The following is a 23,004-nucleotide window of genomic DNA, read 5'->3' on the forward strand; positions in this document are numbered from 1 at the left end:
TCAACTCAGCCAATTCTAGCAATAAACATTTTATAACATCAACTTTTTGAAAAGATAGAAAAAGAAAGCATACAGCATAGCAATGCAATGGAGGGTTAAAACCTGGAAAGGAGTTTCAACAAGAAGAACTTTGTACACCAGAACATACAAACAATTTAACTCCTGTGACAAAATGACTAATGTAATCCTTAGAGCATAAATAGAGAGAATTGGGTGTTAGAAGGTGGGTGTGATTCTACATCTGCAAAAGCAACTTGGTATATCACTGCTGTTAGGGGCCCTTTGCTTTTGGTATGCCTGTTTCCTAAATTGACATTGAAATGTAGTTAGTGCTCAAAAAAGAAGTGCAAAAATGATCGGGGAAAGAAATTACAAGAAGAGGCATTTGGTGTCAGGCCTGCTGAACTTGTTAGAACAGTTAGATCAAAGTCTGCTCAACTGCAGAGGAAGTAAATGCAGACACCAAATTTTATTTTCAATATAAAGAGGAAAACAGGGGAAAACACAAAAAAATGCACCAGGAGAGTGGCCGCTGCCTTCAAGGGCAAAACCTCTAGTGTTTTCCGAGATCTGCTCTGTATCGGCATAAATCCCATTATGGGAATGCATAAAGATCACAAAGAGGAACCCAAACATTCAAATCAGTACTAAAAAACTGAGAATATTTCAAAACGGGAATCTAGTTAGCCCTACCATTAGTGAAAGGTTCTCTGAGAATTCTGCGTAAAGATTCAACTCCTTTTGTTCATATGGAGAGGAAAGCAAGGTTACCAAATTAAATCATTCCCAGTGTGTGCCTTTGAATGGGCCAAATGAGTGGAAAACATTTTCTACCAAACAAATGTGACTTTATCCAAAGTATAATCCATTATGGGCAGAATGGAATTATATAAACCTTTTAAAGCTATTCTTTCTGTCTAGTGGAAATTTCAGTTATGAGTACTATTGTGCCAAGGACAGACCAGTCTTTTCCAGACACTTACCCTCTGACAGCATGAATAAGTCTCAGTGATGGATAGGCAGTTCGCACTTTCAATTTATTCTTAAGGATTAATGCATTAACCCACTCCACATGCTTCTCTCCGCCTTTGACCATGAAAGCAGGGATCCAAAGGACACTGTCATTCAGCATGGATAGTCTATGCACAAATTTTTCTCTGTCACTCTCATTCCGAAAGCCTCCAAATGCTCTTTGTACAACTGATGGGTTCATGGTAATAAAATCTGATTTAGTTCCCACATCGGCAGCAAACTCCACCACGGGAGCTAGATTGCACCTGAAGAGGAAGAGATTAATGGAAAAAATAAAAATAAATATGAAACATTAACTGAGATCAAAGGGTGTGCATGAAACAAAGGCTGAAAATGAACATGTGAGGAGGTATTACAGTTGGGGAGCAAGAATACCAGGGCATTGCCATGGTTTAACATAGGTTCATACTGAGAACAGACACTCTGAACAATCTAAAAAATATTGGGTGTGATCCAGAAGCATCTCCAATCCCTTTGAGGACCTAGCCACGTAACAGTGCACTTGGCACAGCACCAACAAAATGGGCCACTGATTTTAAGTTCATTACTTGGAAGCAGCACATAAATAGAGGTGTCTGAAAACGGTGTTATGAGCCCATTGTGTTCAATAAGATTTAGACTGTAATTGCATCTTCACCAGAAACAAACACCTATACACATCAATGAATGGAACTAACTTCCAAATGACAAGTTTATTATCAAAGTGGAAGATAGTACACAGGAGAGGTGTTGCAAGCATTCTACCAGGGGGCTTGAAATACTGAACTTCCCTACTCAAAACGTTTGCGAGGGGTTGATCACTACAAAGGTCCAACGCTTTGTGGGCATGTTTTGGCCTTTGGGAAGGAGCCACTACTGGTTTGGCAGACATCTGCTTGGAACATGCACAAAAGCTCAACATGATTTCAGAATGCTCATGAAATCAAGAATGCTCATGCAACCTATTATATGGTGCTTGTGATATTAACATAGTGTTCATTACATAACCCACCCACCCACACACAATTTCTATCAGGATGCAAATGCAAATAGGCTGTCATGGAAATCATCAAAGGTACTGTCCTATGAATAGCATTTCAAATCATAATGCAGCACTGCTTACATAATTATGTGGGGAAAATATAGACCCCTCCATCTGCTATCATTTTTATTCAGCTTTGTGCACTAGCTGTGCTCAGAGCTCCAAATGTGAAAGAACTCCCCATTACCTTCTACAAAGAGAGAAGCACCAACCATTTGTTAATGTCTTCTTACATGAAGATTTGCTTTCTCATACAAGCATAAAATACTCTCTGGGTGTGCATGCACACATTCACTAAGAGGCCCACCAACAGTGCTTTTTAAAGTGAAACTCACTCATGTTCTTCTAATCTTGGGCATCTGGTAATATATTATTCTTCAAATGGGCATTTAGGGTTTTTATTAGCTTTCAGCACCAGCCTGGCCACAGACACTATCTTGATGTTCCACTGTGCTTCTGTTGCTTTTATTGTTGCAGGTTTTTCAAAAAAATAAATGTTTTACAGTCCAAGAACAAGAAAGGTGCTGGCCAAACCAGACCTCTTTAAAAGGAGGAATTGTGGTACCCTCCTAAGCTCTACAATTGCTATTACTCCCATATCCACTTTTGAGTACTGTGCCCAACAAATCCCTACTGTTTTCAGAAGATGATAATATGACTTGTGCAGCACTCTCCTCTTTTTTTGCTCACTATGAGGTAGCTGCTACCTAATGGAGACTGCACTCCACATCTCTAGGAACAGCTAGGAAGTCAATTGCACAGTTCAGATAGAAGATACAAACCTGACATTTAAAAATAGGTCTCTCTGTAGCAAAAGCAGACTGATGGGACCTTGAAGTTGCTTCTACACTGAAAGCCCGTATGATGTACAAAATGGTTTTGCAGGTTTGAACAGGGGAAATCCAGTTCAAATCCCCACTCAGTCACCAAGTTCATTGGAAGGCCTTGTTCAAAATCGATTCTGCACACCAATTCAGTAGTCACTGAGTTCAAATGTGCTCATGCATGCACGAGTGTGGGCAATGTTCCACCCAATGGAAACGCTGCCTTTTCAGTGTTCCCAATTATACGCCCATAACGCATATAGTTTCACTGCAGATATGCCTGCAAGTGAATACAGAGGGGGCAGAACCTCTGAGTGTACACACATTCACTGTACACATAGGAGTACAGGCAGGTACCACGTGAACAGGGCTCTCATTTCTTTATGTAGAAAACAACTGCAGATATAAAACTTTCTAATGTTCTGACTAACACAGATGATAGTTACAGACGAGTATGTCTTACAGCACAATCCTCCTTCATGAGAGCCAGGATGGTGTAGTGATTTGGAACTTGGAAGATCCAGGTTCAAATCCCCACTCAGCCATGAAGCTTCCTGGGTGACATTGGACCAGTCACTATCTCTCAGCCTCACCTACCTCACAGGGCTGTTGTAAGGACAAAAGGAGGGGAGAAACCATGTATACCACTTCCATGGAGGAAAAATGGCATAAAAATGCGGAAGAAATAGATGTTTATTCAGAAGTAAATCCCACTGCATTCAATGGCCTTACTCCCAGGCAAGTGTGTATAAGACTGCAGCCTTTTGGCACAATCCTATCCACTTTCTCTACCAGTGGATAACATGCTCTGCCAACGCTAGCTGTCATAAACATGCTAAAAGCACACTGTGACCACTCAACCTCCATGCCCACCAGTGGAAAGGCCGAAGCCTTCCCACACGCACCAGCATAGCACCAGATGCCCACTGGAGTAGGTAAGTCCAGAGTTGAGCAGCAGGGGCTGGAGGGAGGGGCGTGGAAGGAGTGGGGGAGGATGGTGATGGCTGCAGGGATAGTTAGATTGGGCTGCACGAGCACGGGCTGCATCCTAACTCCCCTCCCGGGCCTGACCTGCTGACATGGACCAGTGTTGTGCCAGTGATATTGCTGGCACGAGTCCAAGCTGACCCACAGTGGCTGGGCCTTTCCCCAGGGCAAGGGGGGTTTCCACCTGCTAAATTCCCCCATAGGATGCAGGAGAAGCCGTGCCAGCACTACTGCATCAGCACAGGGGCGTTTATGCTGGATTGGGCTACCCAATTGTAATCCTATGCACATTTTCCTGGAAGTAAGCCCTATTGAACAATGGGAGGGTAAGGAATGTATGCAATTGTGCTATTAATCTAGCAGCACTCATACAGAGTCCTTTCATGTCGCAGTCTGCACTGACTTCCAGTTGTGAAATCTTAAGGCTACAACAGCACAAGCCTCAAACAATGTAATATTATGGCACGTTTCTATGGTAAAGGAATTGCCAGTTGTGTAGTCTTTCCAGTGGAAGAAATGAATCACTTATATTTTTGTGGTTGCTCATATTTATAGTCCTGCACCTGCTTCCCCCAAACCAATACACAGTCTGGAGAATGAGAGTCATTTCAGATATGTGCTCCAATTAGCAGGTTCAGACAGTGGACTGGACCATGTCACAAATGGCTGAAAAATCTGCAGGCACATTTACAAGATAAAAATGCTTTAAGAAATCAAAAGAGCCATTAAGATCTAGCCCCCAGTCTGTCAGAGCTTTTGAGAACAATCTACTACCCTGTGGTTTTCACAGGCACATTCCCAAAGACAGGACTGCAAAGTACATGGGAAGAAAAACAATTTATACCCATAAACAACTGTTCACCCCCTCGGAAAGTCACATCTGCATCAGCGATGCCTCTACACCTCCTGTTCTCTTTGGAATGTTTACCAGGACCCAGAATAAGGAGATCCACTGGCAAGAGAGTGGAGTACCAAATGTGATGGGATTAGCAAATAACCAAACTCTCAACTCATCAAATATTTCACATTCCTTGTTGTTGGCAAAGCATACTTATGCATTCAGTCAGGGCTGAAGAAATATTTCAGATTCCTAGGTGCTGGCCTGCAAGTTGGAGGTTCACAGGTGCTATGATACCTGAGATGGTTTTCTGCCTTGTGTACATCTTGGCTTACTGCAATTCCTTCAGAAAACAAATGGACAGATGCATCATAATATAAAGATGAACAGTCATTAGATGTGCTTAGGTGGTATATCAATAGTACACTTCCTTTGTACTATGGTTTTTAGCATATCTTAAGGTTAACCTGCAAGACACAAAGGAAGCAGCAGGTACAAGTAGCTGAGGCTAATAAACGTAATGGGGATTCAAATTGTGAGATCACAATGTCCACACAGGGCTTGTACTTTCTTTATAAACTCAATACAAGCGGTGAAAAAAATCATTAATTGAGATTGCAACAGAAGAAAGATTTAAGGAATGAAGCAATCCAAGACTAATTAATGTCTCCCACAACTTTGAACCTTCAGGTATAAACCTGCTTGTGAACATATGCTTAAACTGTCCATTCTTCTCCGTAAAAGACATGAATTCGTACCCCAGCCATCTCTCACCTTAACAATGCAATCTTCTCCTCTCTAGTCTACTGTTTTCTCATCTCAGCCTGCTCATCTCCACCCAGCTTTCTCATTCCCCTTCCTAAATCTTTCCACTGGCTGACTGTCTGCTCCTGGAACCAGCAAAGACTTCTGGTTCTTCCCTTCAAAACCTGTGATAGCCTTTCCTCTCCACTCTCATACCCCAGTACACTAAGAACATAAGAAGAGCCCTGCTGGATCAAGCTAAAGGCTCATCTAATCCAGCTTCCTGTGTCTCACAGTGGCCCACCAGATGCTTCAGGGAGCACACAACACAGCAAGATACCTGCACCCTGTTGCCACTCCCTTGCACCTGGTATTCTCCGGTTGCCTACTTCTAAAACCAGCAGGTTGCAAATCCCCATCATGCTTGTAGCCTGTAAAGAACTTTTCTTCCAGAAGTCTGTCCAATCTCCCTTTAAAGGCATCTAAGCCAGATGCTATCACCACATCCTGTGACAAAGAGTTCCTCAGATCGATTACCCTCAGGGTAAAAAAAAATATATATATATATCTTTATATATATATCAAAAATATATATATATCTTGCCTGCCACCTTTGTTCCTTTAGTTCCACTACTCTTAGACATCCAAAGATTTCTTAAATGACTCCACCCGTCCTCCGACACCCCCTTCCCAAGCTGACATTACATTTTGTAATGAAAGCCGTGCAATCCATGTTACCCCCACTATGGTTGCTTTCTGTTGTGCAGTTGGGGGAAGGAGAGCTGGTGCAAACCCAGCTCAATTCACATTTTGCTTTTAGGTCTCTTGGCAGGACTGCCTATATATGCCTAACAACGGCTCTCTTGTCTACCCCTTCTTGTCTGGACCAGAACAGAGTGTTTTTCAGTTCTCTACCTATCTCACACTCTCACCTATGACAGTTTAGTACTGGATTCAGTACATGATGAGACTGGGTAACTAGGAAGGCATCTCGTGCATGCAACAGGAAGCACATGCTTTATACTAAAAACGGAAGGAGAGAGATTAGCATCTGAAGACTCAATGAAATGAATTTAGCTTACCGCAGAGTCCCACAAAAATGCAGTCTGAGAAACTGGATTGGTGAAGTTCTGCATTATGGCAGAAACAGCAATTCCGGAGCAAAGTCTGAAGCAAAGACTCCAGAGCAAAAACTTCAATCTGAAGTTTTACAGAAATTTCGGATTATATCACTTTCACAAAGACATTATAGTTATTCTAACAACTAATCAGAACCTCTGTTTTCTGCTGCAGTTTCTCAAAAATTCAAGCCCTGTTGCTATGTAAATAATGTCTCTCGCTTTCATTCAGGTTTTGCTAACAAGATGTATAAATATACAGCAGTTTTGACCAAAAATGGAAATTTTTCTTAACCCTATCAGTAGAAAACTGACAGACAGCATCTCTTACAAGTTCTGAAAGAGATAGTTCAACAAATTAAACTTTCTAGAGTACCAAAAAACTGCTGCAAAAAACAAATAGGATGAAATTATGAGCAGACTTTTCAGCTAATCCAACTTGTTCTATATCTGAGTTGTCTTGTTTACCAATTGTAAGGATCTTGTGTGCCAAACTGGATTCTGAAAACTGAGAAAACAAATTTTGTTCCCTCTGACAACCAAGCAAAAATGCATTTCCCACTGACAACCAAACAATAGCCAGCTTATGTGAAATTAGGGCCTTTCCACCATTCTCCAGCCTAAGCACTTGTGTTAATGTGCAAATCAGTTGCTAGAATCAATTAAAATCCAACAAAATTAGCACATTAATATTTTGAGGTTTGAATTCTGTCCCATGCAAGAATCCACACTTTTCCTAGCATAGACATGATGCTGCTCATTTAGTACAGAAACAAATTTTTGGTGCCTCAGAAAAGTGATGACTTCACAAAGTATGACTTCAAAATTTCTATTTACATGCCCCAGAGAGAGCATTGCTTGCTAAAACAGCAGCAGTGGCATCAGCAAGTTGAAACTGATGAATCCGCAAGAAACTGAGAGTTAAAAAACACACCAAAAAACCCAACTCTACATTCTCGGTTCCTAGTTGCACATATGTTGCTTAAACATAGCTCTCAGCTTGTTTCCTTTGCAGAAGGTGCATGTCTAGCCAGTAGGCAGTAAATGCATAAAAAAGAAGCAGAGGAATCTATGTAAATGTCAAGGGTAAAGACAGAACAGGGTAACTAATTTTACTCATGTATAAAAACTTCACTGTACAGTTATTCAGCCTCCTGGAAGTGAAAACCTCACCTACTCTGACATCTGGGCAAGATGAGATACCTGGCTGGAAAAAAAAAAAAGAAATATTTCCACTCCTATGGGAAGCAAACTGAACCCATTAAAAGTGGACTATCATTTGGAACTCTTGCCAGCATTCTAACCTGCAGAATATGTCTTTATAGGAGCCCATCTCATTCATAAGACCAACAGCTCGCTCATTTGTTTGTATTGGCCCCACGGAGTGACTTTTTTGGCATTTTGTACATAAAGAGTCTTTAGAGAATTGCCTGATCATCGTGCTTAGCAGTTTCAACAAGCTAGTTTTCCACAGGAATAACAGGTCACACACACACAAACAACATTACAGAAATTAATGAAATCCATCCATCTAGCACAGCACCTCAACTTCTGCTTCAGGAATAGCTCCACTAATATTTATTCAGGAGAGTCTCAGAGAATGTAGTTTACAGTTTAAAGTTAATCTCTCTTAAAGGCTTTCTTCTTGTTTATGCATATACAATCTTTGAAACTACATGCAGATTAGCTTTCTGTCTGAGATTGTCCAAATCAATTCATTATGCAAATAAAATCTTCATATATCCATGAGACCATCATCCCAAGATATGAACAACCATATGTAACCTAGATTGCAAACATGCAACCAGTGGCGTAGCTAAGGGGAAGCAGAGGGCATACATTGCTTCAGGTACCATACCTTGAGGAAGTGTCTTAAAGGCCTCCAAAAGATACTTAGGGAATAAACAGAGAAGCGCCTTTTGAAAGCCTCTAGGACACCTCCTCAAGGTGTGGCATTCAGGGCCTCAAAAGGTACCCAGAGCCCCCCAGGCCTCAGAACGCCTCCTGGAGGCCTCCAAAAGGCACTCCCAGTTTTTGCCAAAAACCTCCATGGATTTTAACTTTAACATGCCAACTTGGATTTTAGCATGCCAACTTTAGCTAATTTGATTAGCACACTGATGAAAGAATCATGTCTGGTATGCAAGGAATTGCAGTTTTTGGTTTTTTTTAAAAAAGGGCTTCCACTTGAACATTGTTGAACAGGTTGAACTATCACCTTGCCTGAAAAAGCTAAGCAGGATCAGCTCAAGTCTTGCCTTGGATGGTAACCGGAAGCTGCTGGCTAGAGATGAAGGAATGTGGAGGAGTCAGCTGGCAAGAAACTGATAACACAATGAGAACCAGCCTGAGACGTATTTTGCAGCTGCCTGTGGAAGCTTGGAAGAGATATGCAGCCAGGATGACGACTATGAAGGGAAACATCTCGAGAAATGGAGGGTTCTTGATAAACTCCATTTGGGGGGAAAAAAGGGTTTATGCTGAGCCTTCCTATGTAAACTGCCTTGAGTCTGCAAGTCTCAAGTTTACAAGTAAGGTGGCATATAAATAATGTAATAAATAAATAAGCACAGCAAGCTGCCTCATAGTGAATCAGACCAATGGTCTTTCTCTGTAGGGTTTCAGGCAGGGTTCTTTCCCAGCCCCACCAGGAGACTGCAGAAATTGAAACTGCACAGCAGATGCTCTATCATAGAGCTACAGCCCTTCCCCAACGTACAACATTTCGCTTTATTACTTTTTAGAAATGAAATAACCCCTGTGACCAATATTCATCATGTTGATGAATACAACACACAGGTTGGAATCTGGCTAGAATCACGAGGTCTGCATTGCTGAGGATGAAAGGGGACTACACGACAGGACATTCCATATCCAAGTGAAGTAATGCAAGAGTTAACTGCAAGTTATAGTAACAGGTGGTGATGCTAACAAAAGTTCCAATCCTCAAAAGTACTATATTGGTATAAGCCCACTGGAATCTATTTGCTTCTGAAACAGTCTAAGTGGAAGAACCAAGAGATCAACACCACATGTGTTCCTGAATCTTTCACTTACAGCATTATTCATTAGAAGAATGTTAGTTGTTGTTTTTTTTTTCCCCCTTATCTTTGGATGTGTTTTAGCTTTAAGGTCAAAACCTCTTATAAAAATTAGACACATTCTTAACAAAGATTGTGAAAATGTCGTTTTTACCATGTTGTAAAAGGAATGACCTATAAATGTGATGGCCAGCATTCTTGTAATTTGGAAAAAAGAAAAAAAAAACAACCTTGACCAATGCCCTTCCTTGATTAAGCAAAGAATAGTATGGTAATATTTGACATACACATTCGTGTGCCAGTAAACAACAGGGATCAGGATGCAATCCCTGTCGTCAAGTGGTGCTTGACGCTATCTGAACCCTCCCATGGAATATGTAGCGCTAAGTGGCCAGCAAACCTCCTCTGCTATTCTTCCATTTATGCGAAGTAAAGGAGCCCAGTATCTGCCAGCAGCCCTTAAACTGTTTGAAGCAATAGTGATGGCTCAATTATTGTATGGAGCACAGTTGGGACCTTTTCCAACGTTGCAGTAATGGAGCGTGTGCAGTCTAAGTTTTTTAGGGCTGCCTTTAGCTTATTCAGTACTGTCTCAAACACTTTTTTACGACTGGAATCAGGCCAGATAAGGGTAGAGACCCGTGTCTGGATAGCCATTTGTTCTTACTGGTTAAGATTATACTTATACCCATTAGGGCTTGCTTCCCTAATTCTCCAAGATGAGTATAAATCCAGGTGGATTAAAGGGCTGGAATGAAAACTGGCTTGTTTGGGATTTTCCATGCCATTTTTGTTTGACATGGGACTGGGTCAGGCGGGAGTTAAGATCAAGCTGCGGATCTTTGACATAGCGCGCCAGGAAGACCTTAATAATGTCAGAAAGTTCTGTATCAAGGAGGAGCTCAGATATGTAGCAGTTCCAGCTCCCTATCTTTTCCAGTTGGAAATTCCAAGCCACAGAAGGGAATTTACATTGGGGCAGTGTGATAGTTTGCCCTCAGCTGTAGTGGAAGGACACTTTCGGAAGGTCCCATTCCTAGAGCGATTGTGTCCTTGTGGGGCAAACCAACCAGAAACCAACAGTCATGTCTTGCTGGACTGCGTTTTCTATAAGGATATACGGTTATCCCTTATTTCCCCACTGTTAGAAGGGTTCACCAAATGCCCGGTTCAAGTTTATAGACACTCTCTTCTATCAGATGCAAATCCAGAGATCACACAGAGGGTGGCTAAATTTTTAGCCGCTGCAGTTAACATCAGGAGGAAGAGAGTGGATTGTGGTCTGCTAGGCTGTTCATAGAGGGACATTCATATCTTGGACAAGTTTTTATCTCAATATGGACTAGAAGACTCTTTTTATCAGTAGTTACTAGACTCATGGATTAGTCTAATGATAATCCATGGTAATTAAGACTAGCCTTAGTCTTATTTAGTCTTAGACTTATTTAGTTTTAGTATATTATATTATGTTGACAAGAGCCTATGTTAGGATGCCATAATGGGTTGTATGTACATTCAGTTGTATATTATGAATGTATTGACATTTTTATGCTGGTCGGTGACCGTAATAAAACTGAAATAAAAGAACCCTCCCATGCTTCGCTCCCGTCCCCTCTGGAAGGTTGTCTGAGCCTTCCAGAGGCAGTGCATGTCCAAGCACTGCTTCTGCAAGACTCAGACCAAGGGAAATTACACCTCTCGCACGACTTCCTGTTTCATGGAGGAAGCCTGAAATCGCATGAGAGGCACAATTTCCCTCAGTCTGAGCCTTGCAGAGGCAGAGCTCTGATGTGCACTGCCTCTGGGATGTTCAGGCAACTCTCTGGAGGCGAGGGAGCTGAGCTCCCCTCGCATTCGGAGGGTTGGGGTGTGCACCCCCAATGACCACGTGACCACACGTGGTCGTCGCATATGTGATCCCAGTTGGTAGGTCGCTAAGGGGCGCACATCTGTATTCCTATAAAGCAATGCATTGAAGTCTGAATGTACCAATCAGTTGCAACCCAGTCAAAGTTGGCACTTTTAAGAATCCAAGTTTATGCATGGTTAGAGTAGTTGTAGTGAACAAGGAACCCTTTCACTCAAATGGGAAATCCCCAGTTGCACAAAAAGGCATTGGTTTGTCTTAGGAAGTCCAAGGGGCTTTGCCATTATAACTTTGGTAGCCTGCATGTCTGCTGGTAAAGCTGAACCTGAGATGCAAATTGACAGTATCAATTTGACAAATGGCCCAGGTAGAACAATGGTCCAGGAGGAAAACACTGGCACTCTGCTAGATTTTGCTCACCCCTGGCCACTAGTCCAATTGATCCACCTGATAATGATGGAGGGAAGGTCCTGGAGCTAGAGCTAAACTTCTTGCTGTTGGGGTATCCAACAGGAAAGGTAAGATGTTGATCCCTTGAACCACAAACAAGGGAGAGCTGGATTGAGATGTTCCAGCACTTGGAGAAATACATGCACATTGCTGTCATGCACTCCACACCCTGGAGGTGAACAAAGGAATTGCAAATAAGTACTGAACAGCTCAATCCTTTGTTTGATATATGACAGCAGAACTTGTGTTCCACTATTGTACAAGGTAGAAATTCCACCATAAATGGCGCAACACTGCTGAGCACAAGGGAGCCAACAGTGGAAGCAGCTGGCCACACACAACAATTGCCCACCCTGGTCCAAGAAGAGGTAAAGCAGTGGAGGGAACGGATTGTGGGCAGTGAGGGGAAGATTTGGAATGGCAGAAGTAGGCTAGAGGGGGGAATTTCAGCAGAGGTGCACCCAAGATACTATCACCAATTTTCCAAACCGTCCCACTCCCTTCCTCTCCTTGGACGTATGCCAGCTTCATAGTTGGCATGGGTCCAAGAAGAACCACAGATGATCAGGCAGCCTACCGAGTGGTCAATAAAAACAGGTTTTACTTACTCACTTGCTATCTTATCGCCCGCCCCCCACCATAGCATGCAGCACACGTTCCATTGGTGAAGCCGATTGCTATGGAGCGGGGGGGGGGGGTATAAGACTGGGCTGTACATCTAGCTACTGAAAAAAATCTAGGTAGCCTGCATTCAGATTTTACTTCATTTGGATTTTACTGTAACGTCAAGACCTGTTTGAACCGCCTGCTTTCAAAAACTACAACTTTGCCCAATTTCTGTTTCGACATTATTTTATTTTTATACTTCTTGTTGTCTCTGCCAAACCACACCAGAGAGCTGATGCACCACACTCTCTTATTGTTAATACTGTCCCTGTATACATCATATATAGGTACTGAGGGGCAGAGTTTGCCCTATTCAGTTCAGTGCTTAGAGTCTTCTGTGACAACTGAGATTCATGCTTAGGAACCGTGGACTCACTTCAGATGGGAGGAAGGACATAAACAGGTGCTCTTTCTTAGTTTTCCCTTCATGGTGGAATTAATTACCCTTTCTGGGACTCTCAGTGTCGGGATGCTGTATCTGTCAGTCATTCCAAAAGGTACCCAAAGGTGTGTGCAAAGATCAGGTGTGTGAGCTGTGTGCCTTATTTCTTCTCCAGTCCCGCACAGTGGGCTGTGGTGGTCTCACCAGAATACCACACTACCACTAAGCTTAAATGATGAGAGCTCATGTCGTTAACATTTTTTCGATTAACCCCCCCCCCCCCCAAAAAAAAAACATGCCTTCTTCGTGGGCAATCTTTATATCTTTTGCATGCCTTTGAGAGACAACGGGGTGCGCTTGCACACAAGAAGTGCTGGGAACACATCTCTACTGCTGAGGCAATCTGGCCAGTGCTCCCTCACCACAGTCCGGTCATGCTTAGTTGACGATTCGGACAGAATGTGACGCTGATGTGCCCGCCTGAACGCACAGTCCACTGAAAGTAATGTGTGCATGACATTCAGATTTGCATTAGAATGCAGGTGTCATTTAAATGTATTGCATTCTTTTCACTGCAATGCACAACCACATCCATATTCTACCTTACTGCTCATGTGTTACTTTATACAGTTATGGATGGATCAATTTTTTGTTGAAAGGTGTTTCATAAACAGCTGCAATAGCAATAATAGAAAAGTCTGGCAAAGCAACACTGATATGTACTGAAACCACCACTGCAGCACAGTAAGCAAGACAGTACAACAACCAAGTTTCCTAGGCTATCAGCAGGCATTTCCTCTTTCCTCCATTCATACTGCAGATGGAACAAGTGGGTCTAATTTACCTGTAGTGATGTCATCAAGCAGCTAAATTTGACTGGCATTATGTGATAATGTACACTAAGCGTACCTGATTGGCTGGCAGCACAACGAGAAAGACTTTTCAATTAAAAAAAAAAAAACCAGTGTTGAAGGTTGCAAACCAGGTTGCAAACAGTGAATCAACGGCTGAAAATGGGTGTGAATAACATACTACAAGGGGGGAGGGTTTGCAGATCATTCTGAAATGACAACTTTCTTGCTGAAAAGAGGTGCAGCATCTGTTTACGATGATTTTAATTGTACTTATTCCTGCTAACTCCTGAGTAAATATGCAAGGGATTGAAGCGTAATCCTAGGCATGCCTGCCAAAATGAAATCTCACTGGATGCAATGGGACTAACTCTCTACAAACACGATTAGGACTGAAAATTTGATCCACTAATATCAGTGGGAGAGTTGTACACAAGAAATAAATGAGACTTGAAAGTGCTTTACTTTGGCAGGATCATGTCCGCTCTATTCTTTTTATAGGCTTAACAATAGTGAGCTGCAACTTATGAAGCACAATGGGCAATTAACATATTCCACTAAAGTCAATGGCAAGGCTCTGATTGATTTTAATGGTTCTGGATGGCACCCAAAGCCCTCTATTTCCAACTAAAACTTGTTATACATTCATACGACAGCCTGTTAAACAGTGCCACAACTCCTTTTAATTTCCTGCTGACCTTTGACAATGCACAACGTTGTGTTTTGGACAAGCAAACTAATTATTAAAAATAAAATATGTGACTACATTTGCACATGCAGTCAGAATACAATTTTCAGTGCAGCACGCAAGGGTTCAGATAGATGACTTCCAATTCCCTTAATGGAAGCTCTCTGGCTAATCCCCAATGCATTTCATGTAAATTTTACCCCATACAGTGCAAATATAATATGGGAAGGTGGTAATTTCCTGCTCTGGTTACTTGCAGGGAAGACAAAATGAAAACATTCCCCTTTTTGTAGCTCCAGCTCTGTAAGGAACCATGTGTTTCTGCATGTGTGTTTTTTGGCCTGTGTAAAAAGGAACAAGACCTTATGAAAATATTACAAATCTCTCCACAGCCTCCAACAGTGTACATTCTCATTTACAATACATAAATGGCCCTCCTCATTCTGCATTGAAGTATATTTAACTTCAGGCAGCACACAGACAAAGATATCACTCAGAAATGCCAAATGACTGTTCCAAGTTAAAGCATTTGTGGTTCATTATTGCTAAAGTTAACAATCTGTCATGCAAAAAATGACTGCTCACCTTATAACAAACTCGTGGCTGTCAATCTCTCTCCCACACCCACTATCCAGGAGGATGCCAGAATTGCCGACAACGGCACATGTCTTAAATCGACGGTTCTTCATCGGAGAAACTTCAGGAAGAAGACTGTGCAAATCCTGAGAAATGTTCAGCGTACGGCGTCTGTCTAGCACATAGTGGATTACATCTCCTGGCTTGAAGCTGCTTTTGACAACTGAGACATCTCTTTCTGCATCCAAGAACCGAAGAATGTTCTTCCTGAATTCCAAACAAGAAGCAAACTTAAAGTACCCCTGTAAGACATATTCCAGAAGAGTAGGCTGTTGCTTGCAGCATAAACTTTCATATACACTTCAAGGCAGTTCAGAGCTGCGCAGATGATAGTTAGGAGTTAAGTACCCCCAAGTCCCAGAGTTTCTGAGCTATCTCTTCCTCACTTACCCTCATATATAGCATCACTGGGCTGAAGCAACCCATAGTTTGCTATTTCACCCAAACCAGCAAAATGTGGTTTGTACTTGTACCTCAAACCAGGATTGGAGAACAATATCAAACCCTGGTTTCCAATCTCTATTTGCATAGCAAGCTTGATTATTTGAACAAAGGAGCAAACTATGATTTTACTTCAAACCAGAAGGAAAGCAAAGAATGGCTGTCCTTAGGAGAGGGGGGGATAAAGAATTATTTATTATTATTACCACCACCATATTCCTATCCCGCCTTTCTCCCCGAGCTCAAGGCTTTAACTGCTCATCCACATAGAACAAAACCATAATTTGGCACTCTGTGTGAATTACCCCTTCATTAGCTTGCAACATGAATGCAAACAAGAGGGTTTTGTCTTATGATAAATGCATAGTTCAAGAAACCAGTTAGTATTCAGGATTGCTACAGCATCTTAAAAATTAAAAATAAAATAGAAAATGAATCATGTATGCATTTGATAAAACTTTGATGAGACTGCATTGCTAAAAACTAAACGCTACAGCTTACTCTTAAAAGTCAAAAGCTCTGCCTCTGCTTATCCATTTTTATTGATTTGTTTTCATGAACACAGCAGCCAATAGTTCTAAAGCAAGAATCAGATCCATTCATGTCATTTTGGCAATAAATGTCACCCATGGAGCTTTGGATCAAAGTCAACACATTTGCTCCATTTCACATCAGACACAATAAAGGTCTCACAGAGGCATAGCCTTCCATTGGGTTTCAACAGGCCTGTAGTACACAATGAGCTAAATTATGGATTTTTATGCAGTCCTGGTTTTATTAAAACCCATTTCTGCCCAGCCCACAGATGTACGCTTTTGATTTCTGCTGCACATATGCAACGTTGGGCAGAAGTGGCTTAACTAATTGTTCAATATATACCCTAAAACTGACAACACTTAGGAGGAAACAGCATCTGTAATTGTGTTTATTTCCCCCCCTTGCATTTAAAATACATACAGTATGTAAGTCTACACGAGCACAAAGCACTAAGCATATGAGTAAGTACATCAGGGAGGGGAGATCACTCATGGCAGAACAGGTTTTCCATGCAGAAGGTCCAAGGTTCGACGCCAAGCAAAAGTGGGAAAGACTCATCTCTGAAAGCAAAGGGTTTCTGGAGCATCTGTGCAGACAATACTGAGCTTGATGGACCAAGGGTTTGATTCAGTACAAGGCAGTTTCATGTGTATTGCTAAGAGTCTATAAATGCATGGGCCAGCAGCAATCATTTGAGACACTGTCCTTAGCCCAATATCACAGAAAGATGTGAGTTTGTCTCACATGCACATACTACCCTCGTCAGGTATGGTCTGCTCACTTAATAAATGTTCCATTAAGTGCAATGATTAAGGAACATCTCTACCTTAAATATCTTTTGTTTGGTATGGTCCTTTCTAGGACACCCCACTTTTTAGGCATCTTTAAGCAAATGCACCATCGGCTGATCCTAGATCTGCAAGTAACACATGGGAAGTCCAATTCACGTGGGATTATATTATATTGACAGTCTTGTGATTCATCAGCATAAGCACTGCTCTGAAAGCACAAAAGCCGTGCTGCTGTCCTGCACTTTGGAGTCGCAGGCCCAAATGGCTAGGACTTCTCATGTGCACCATTGACTCGCAGACACCCCAGCAGGTCAGGTATGGTAGAGGTGTTTGTGGGGGCAGGAGGGAGAGAATCGCAGCAGGAGCAGGGCACACGAAGATTCTATCCCCTTCTCCTAACCCAACACACTCCCAAGAGTCCACAGATTTACACCAGGTAAATAGTTGGCGTAGGTCCAAGGAGACCCACTGAAGGACTGACAGCTTACGGGGAGCTAAATAAAAAGGATTTTTACTTACCTCTCCCAGGCAGTCTTGTTCCCACCCACCCCCACCATAGCATGCAGGAAGCACTCAGCTGGCAGTGCTGTACACTATTGGTTGGCATGGGATAGGATTGGTCCATAAGCTTTATTCCAAGGGCTCTGACTGGGTAAGAGGTCCACAGGAAAATTCCTTCCTCAAGAATGCCCTTACAGAAGGAGGAGCTTTTCTCAAGAAGTGGATCATAAAGGCCCTTATTCCAAGAAGTTATGACTGTACCAACTTCTTACCTGGGAATTAAATTTTAGGGCCAGCACACACATGTGCAGTAACATCATGTAGGCACAGCTAGACATCCATGTTCAATGCTTCAAGCTACATGTTAGTTGCTGAAATTTCTAACTGGTTTCAAAATAAAGAATATGAAGAAGTTCTCTTGAAAACTGGAAAGTGAGACAGAATTATTTTTTTAAGTCTTGCCCCACATCTTAAACTTCACTAAAATGCGAGTGGCTGCTAGAACTTTCATGTAGTTGCGAAGCCGTGTCAAAATGAAGAACATCTGATGATTGAGCATGCAGTGAGGGCCAGAGTAATGAAGCAGAATGAGAAATATTAAAACCTGAAATGCCTAGAGCTCCTGGCAAATGATATGAGGCAAGACAAAAGGTTTCCATTTCCTATCTTTTCTTTTCGGAAACATAAAGCCTATATTTCATTCCTAATGTCGTCTTGTACACAAATGGGCTTAAAAGCCTTTCAGGTTCAATATACCTAGAGAGGGAAATTGAAAGAATTTGGGGGGAGAGATGTATTAAAAGGAGGAAAAGAAGCAACTGATCTAACTATATTAAAGACCTGAGGATTTATGCTGGATTGCCAACTTTTTACTCCTTGGGGGTTCCAGTGATTCTTCTGTAACTACAACCATACTGAATATGCCTCTCATTCACAGCTACTAAGAGCAGAGAAGAGTTTTTTATCTAGTGTTGTGGCATTGTGGAGGATGAAGAGGGGAAGATTATTCGGGTGTGATGCCTTCACAGAATCAAAGCTAAGTTTCAAAAGAAGTCCTAGCACTACCATCTATCCATCAAAGTGTAAACACACACGGTATTGTCCTTTTGAGTCTGCAAATGTATTATGACTCCCCAAGAAACTCACAGGAACTGTTAGTTTTTTAATGTTTTCACTTTGAGAGCTACTACAGCACTGCAGTTAGGAGATGGGAAGTCTCCACTGAGGTGACAGCCATGCACAGGAATGGACAAGTGGCCCCACAGATGGGTCTTCACTTCACACCCTTCTTCCCCAAGCTTTGCCTCTTCTGAAGGGCCAGGCAGCTACACTGTCACACCTGGCCCACCACTGCACCACCACCTCCCCAGCCATCTCCAATTTCAGCAGGATCAGGCCAGGTGGGGCCGTGCCATGTAGTCACCATGGCTGTGAAGCCATATACCACCTACCATACTGTAAAGGACCAGTATGGTACTAACACTACAGATGGAAAAGCACTGCCCTGGAGGATGTGTCCCAAGGTAAAAACTTATCAGAAAGAACTTTAAAGAAAAACTTGTGAAATTACATATTTTGCTCTGTTGGACATGTTGCACTCCGCTGCCCCTGACACTTACTCATCAACACAATCCCCCATGCACACATGTTGAATCACCCTCCTGCACTGCACTGATTGGCAGGAGGGACTGTCTTCTGGCCCTAACAAGAACAGAAAATGGGAAATAACTGTGACACACTCACAGTTTTCCAAAAACCAGTTGGCAGCTTTTGCAAGAGTCAATCTTACACTTCAAATCAAATCACAAGTATTGTATAACGTGGCTGCACCCATCTAGCATTTTGAGACCCATTCTGCTAAAATGATGTCCTGAAATGCTAGAATTCAACCAGGCTGACATATGTCTGACTGGAGCACATTTACTAAATTGCAACCAGAAGACCAAAAAAAGAAGTGTTTTAAATTTCTGTCAGGGAAATGAATTAAAGACCAGTAATATCAGTTGGCATCCTTCTCGGAAGACTATAGTATTGCACTCTGAATAGTGGTTCCGGAACAGCATCCTCTCCAGTGCGCGAAGCCTGGGTAAGGTAGATATGGAGGATAGACTATTACCCATGCAGCAAATCCCCCCTCTCCATGTCGCTGAAATGGTCCAATGGAAAGGCAGAAGCCAGTACAGTTGGTTCCAGCGGTGTCTCAGGAGTTGCCAGAACGTGACTGTAACCAGAACATACCAGTAACATACAGATGTACAAACCACCTTAAAAGCCTGAATCTCTGGGTTGCCGATCAGAGATCATACCGAAGGCATCATCATCAGCCTGATAATGTCTTCTTAGCAGAAAGGGACTACTGGCCAGCCCCAGATACAAGAAACTTAGGCACAAGTCATATTTTGATTCTCTGCCTAAGCACTGCAATGATGTAGCTGATCTTGTTTGCAGGCACAAAACCCAAGTTAAAATTTGGTCTCAAGTAAGCGTTAGTTTCTTCAGACCAAGATACTGTAAACTAAGATTGTCTCTAAGTCCAATGGTGCACAGGCATCGCAGTGCACAAAATACAATTTTCCTCCAATACACAAATGAACAAAAATCATGCTAGAAATAGCCTTGTGTCATTGAACTGGACCTTCCATTTTGTTCTAGCCTGCACTGAGACTATTGCTAGAAAAATGTGTGCCCATTTCCTTCTTGTTTTCAGCATTCACACTAAGCAAATGCAACTTTTTTACAACCAACAGTAATGCTTTTGATTAGGTGAACGATACACAATTGAATCAGATTGAACTATTGTTATTATTGCCTACAGATCAGTAATTAAGTACAAATCCCTAACACTGTCAAGAAGACAAATGGCCCCAACAACTGCTTCGCAAACTAAGGTTTTAGGAAAATTCTCATATTCTGTGCATGAAGTTAATTTATTGTGAAGAATGAAAACAGAAGATTTATGTGTAGATTCTCCTCGGAGTTATTGATTACCAAAAGACAAATGGCTATTTTTATAACTAGCTCCACGTTGTTTTATTTATCCTATGAGGCATCTTTGTAAACAAAGCCTTCACTTTCTAAACACTTCATTGATCATTTTTCCAACAAGTAAAATCACTTTCTCGGAACAGAATAAATCACGAACGATAAATATGCAACCCCTTTGTTACCTGGGGCCTTTCCAGACAGGGTATTTAACCCAGGACTGTCATACTCTGTTCACAGACTCCTTTCTGGGAGAGAGGGGAAATGAGGGGCCCACACAACACCCTCATCCACCCATTAATTGTCCACCTGTGGTGAAATAATTGCTTTCATTAATGACAAACACCCATTAAGATTGTGAACTGTGGTACAGTAGCACAATGACAAGACTCTTCCATCTTTTTTTTGAGAAGCATGTGCCCAGATACAACAAAGGGCAACAGGATGGTTAAATGGGGGGTGGGACAGTCTACTATCTCCACCATCTGGAAGGAACATTGAAGTTCCACCTTGCAGGTGAAAAACAATAACTGGCTGGCATGACAAGGAGATGGTCTGCAAGTTCCTGGAATGTAAAAGATTCAGAAGTGATTAGTCTTAGTATGTTTCTGAGAACGGCACACAAAAGTAATGCCCTCCATATTTCAATGAAATCACTGCACAGTGCTGTTTAATGCATATGGAAAGCGTAACCCCATTCATGGTAGTGACCAAGGATCTGATCCTACTGCCCTCTTCAACAAAGATCAGTGCATGGTCCTTAACTCTCAAATGGCATCCAATATGGGGAGCTGCATCACAGCAGCTATATATAGTCTGTCACCTCTTCTCAATTATCCCATGGCACAGCAGTGCCAGAGAAGATGAAATTATTATTATTAACAGTATTTATATACCATTTTTCAACAAAATCATCACAAAGCAGTTCACAAATAAGTCATATTTGCTTTCACTTAATTACAAAAAACACTTGGACAGCCCAATCCAATGTGAGAAAGAACGAATGGTAACAGCAAGGATTCGATGTTGGCTGCAAATATAGGCGTATAAACTTGCATTACACAACTCTGTTTCTTTGTAACAGGCAGACGTCTGGGCTACAAACGTCTTCTAGCAGCCTCAGTTGGCTTGAAAATTAGTAAACTGATTTCAGAACTATATAATTCAGATGAAGAAATGCTTCAAATTGTCTTCATATTCTGAGCACAGACCACCTTTGCTGTGCAGAACAGAGAGAAGAGAAGAAAGGAAGAGCTAAAGAAGCTATAAATCCAGGGATGTGCAGTTAGAAGGACTGAGAACTGAGATTATGGTTTGGCAGGAATGGTGAGGCTTTGAATGAGAGATGAAATGGTAGACTAATTGGCAGTCAATTCAAAAAACCCAAATAAATTATTTCTCCATACAACATGTAAGGAATTAAGAGAATTCACTGCCTCAAGATGTGGGGTTGGCCAGTAGCTTGAAAAGCTTGAAAAGGGGAATAGATACATTCATAGAACATGCTGCTATCAAGGACTATTAGCCACGATGGCTAAACGGAATTCCTGAGATTGGAGGCTGCATGTCTCTTAATGCCAATGGCTAGGGATGAACAAACAGTGAGGAAAGGATTGCTGCCTTTATGCCATGACTGTGGATTTCTGGTTGGCCTCTGTGTGAAACAGGAGGCTCATTTGGTGAATCTTTGGTGTGACCCAGCACCCCATATGGGTGCTAGTAGAAGAACAATTTTTAACCAGTGTGCCATGGCACACTGGAGTGCTACAAATGGACAGCAGGTATGCCACAGGAGTTTGGGGGAGGGTTATTTATTAGTAGGGCAACTTGGGGTGTGATACACCTTATCAACTGCAAAAAATAAAAATAAAAGTGGTGCACCTTGATAATTTTAGCAACTTGTCAGTGTGCCATGAAATGAAAAAGGTTGAATATCACTGTACTATATGAAACTCTTAGCTTAAGTATCTGCATGAGAGAATGAGTGTTGATTAAGAAAACTGGATAAATGGACAGTATTGGATACTTGAAGGGTTATTCTGAATGCCTGCCTGTTCTTGCCTAACTTTTTGCTCAGCTGTGCATGGGCAGACTATGGAAGTAACATTTTTCCCTAGAAGACAGGATACCTATTTGTGGTGCTGAGAACAGCAGGGCGTGCCCCTGCCTAAACTGCTGCTGGCCTCGGTTCCACCATCCAAAGGATATGAGCGGTCTGGGGTTCTAAGTTGTGTCCATGGATTGTGTCTATGCTACCTGCAAGGGCTCAATCTGCACCTTTAACACCCCCTTCCTTGGCCACTGAAAAAAACTGATGAGATGACATGCATTTGAGATGAGGTCCAAGACAGAGAGTGGTACTTAAAGCTTGATATGAGACCTAGGCTCCTCTTCTTAAAATGTCTATTTTGTTCTTATAGAAAAAAACAGACATCTCCTCTGCAAGACACTTCACTGTCATAGCCGTTGTGGTTTTACATTTGCAGAAAGCAAACTCCGACTCAGGAAACAGAAGCCTAACTACTTTAGTTTCAAGAAAAGCTATTTCCTGATCTTTCTTTTAACTGGGCAAGTGCAACAGTATTATTTTCTTCAAAAAAATCAATT

The 23,004-nt window shown here is 42.0% G+C and overlaps 1 protein-coding gene across 1 annotated transcript in view; it reads right to left on the minus strand.

Annotated features, from left to right (window-relative positions):
• ST8SIA4 (ST8 alpha-N-acetyl-neuraminide alpha-2,8-sialyltransferase 4) overlaps nucleotides 1-23,004 on the minus strand; it is a 97,206-nt gene that overhangs the window by 59,289 nt on the left and 14,913 nt on the right. Inside the window, exons 3-4 of the mRNA XM_066616162.1 lie at nucleotides 15,095-15,352; nucleotides 984-1,277 (exon numbers count right to left, since the gene is read on the minus strand). Coding sequence (XP_066472259.1) covers nucleotides 984-1,277; nucleotides 15,095-15,352 — 552 coding nt within the window. The remainder of the gene's footprint in view (nucleotides 1-983; nucleotides 1,278-15,094; nucleotides 15,353-23,004) is intronic.

Source organism: Tiliqua scincoides, chromosome 2 (genome assembly GCF_035046505.1).
Source record: "Tiliqua scincoides isolate rTilSci1 chromosome 2, rTilSci1.hap2, whole genome shotgun sequence".
NCBI classification, from domain to species: Eukaryota; Metazoa; Chordata; class Lepidosauria; order Squamata; family Scincidae; genus Tiliqua; species Tiliqua scincoides.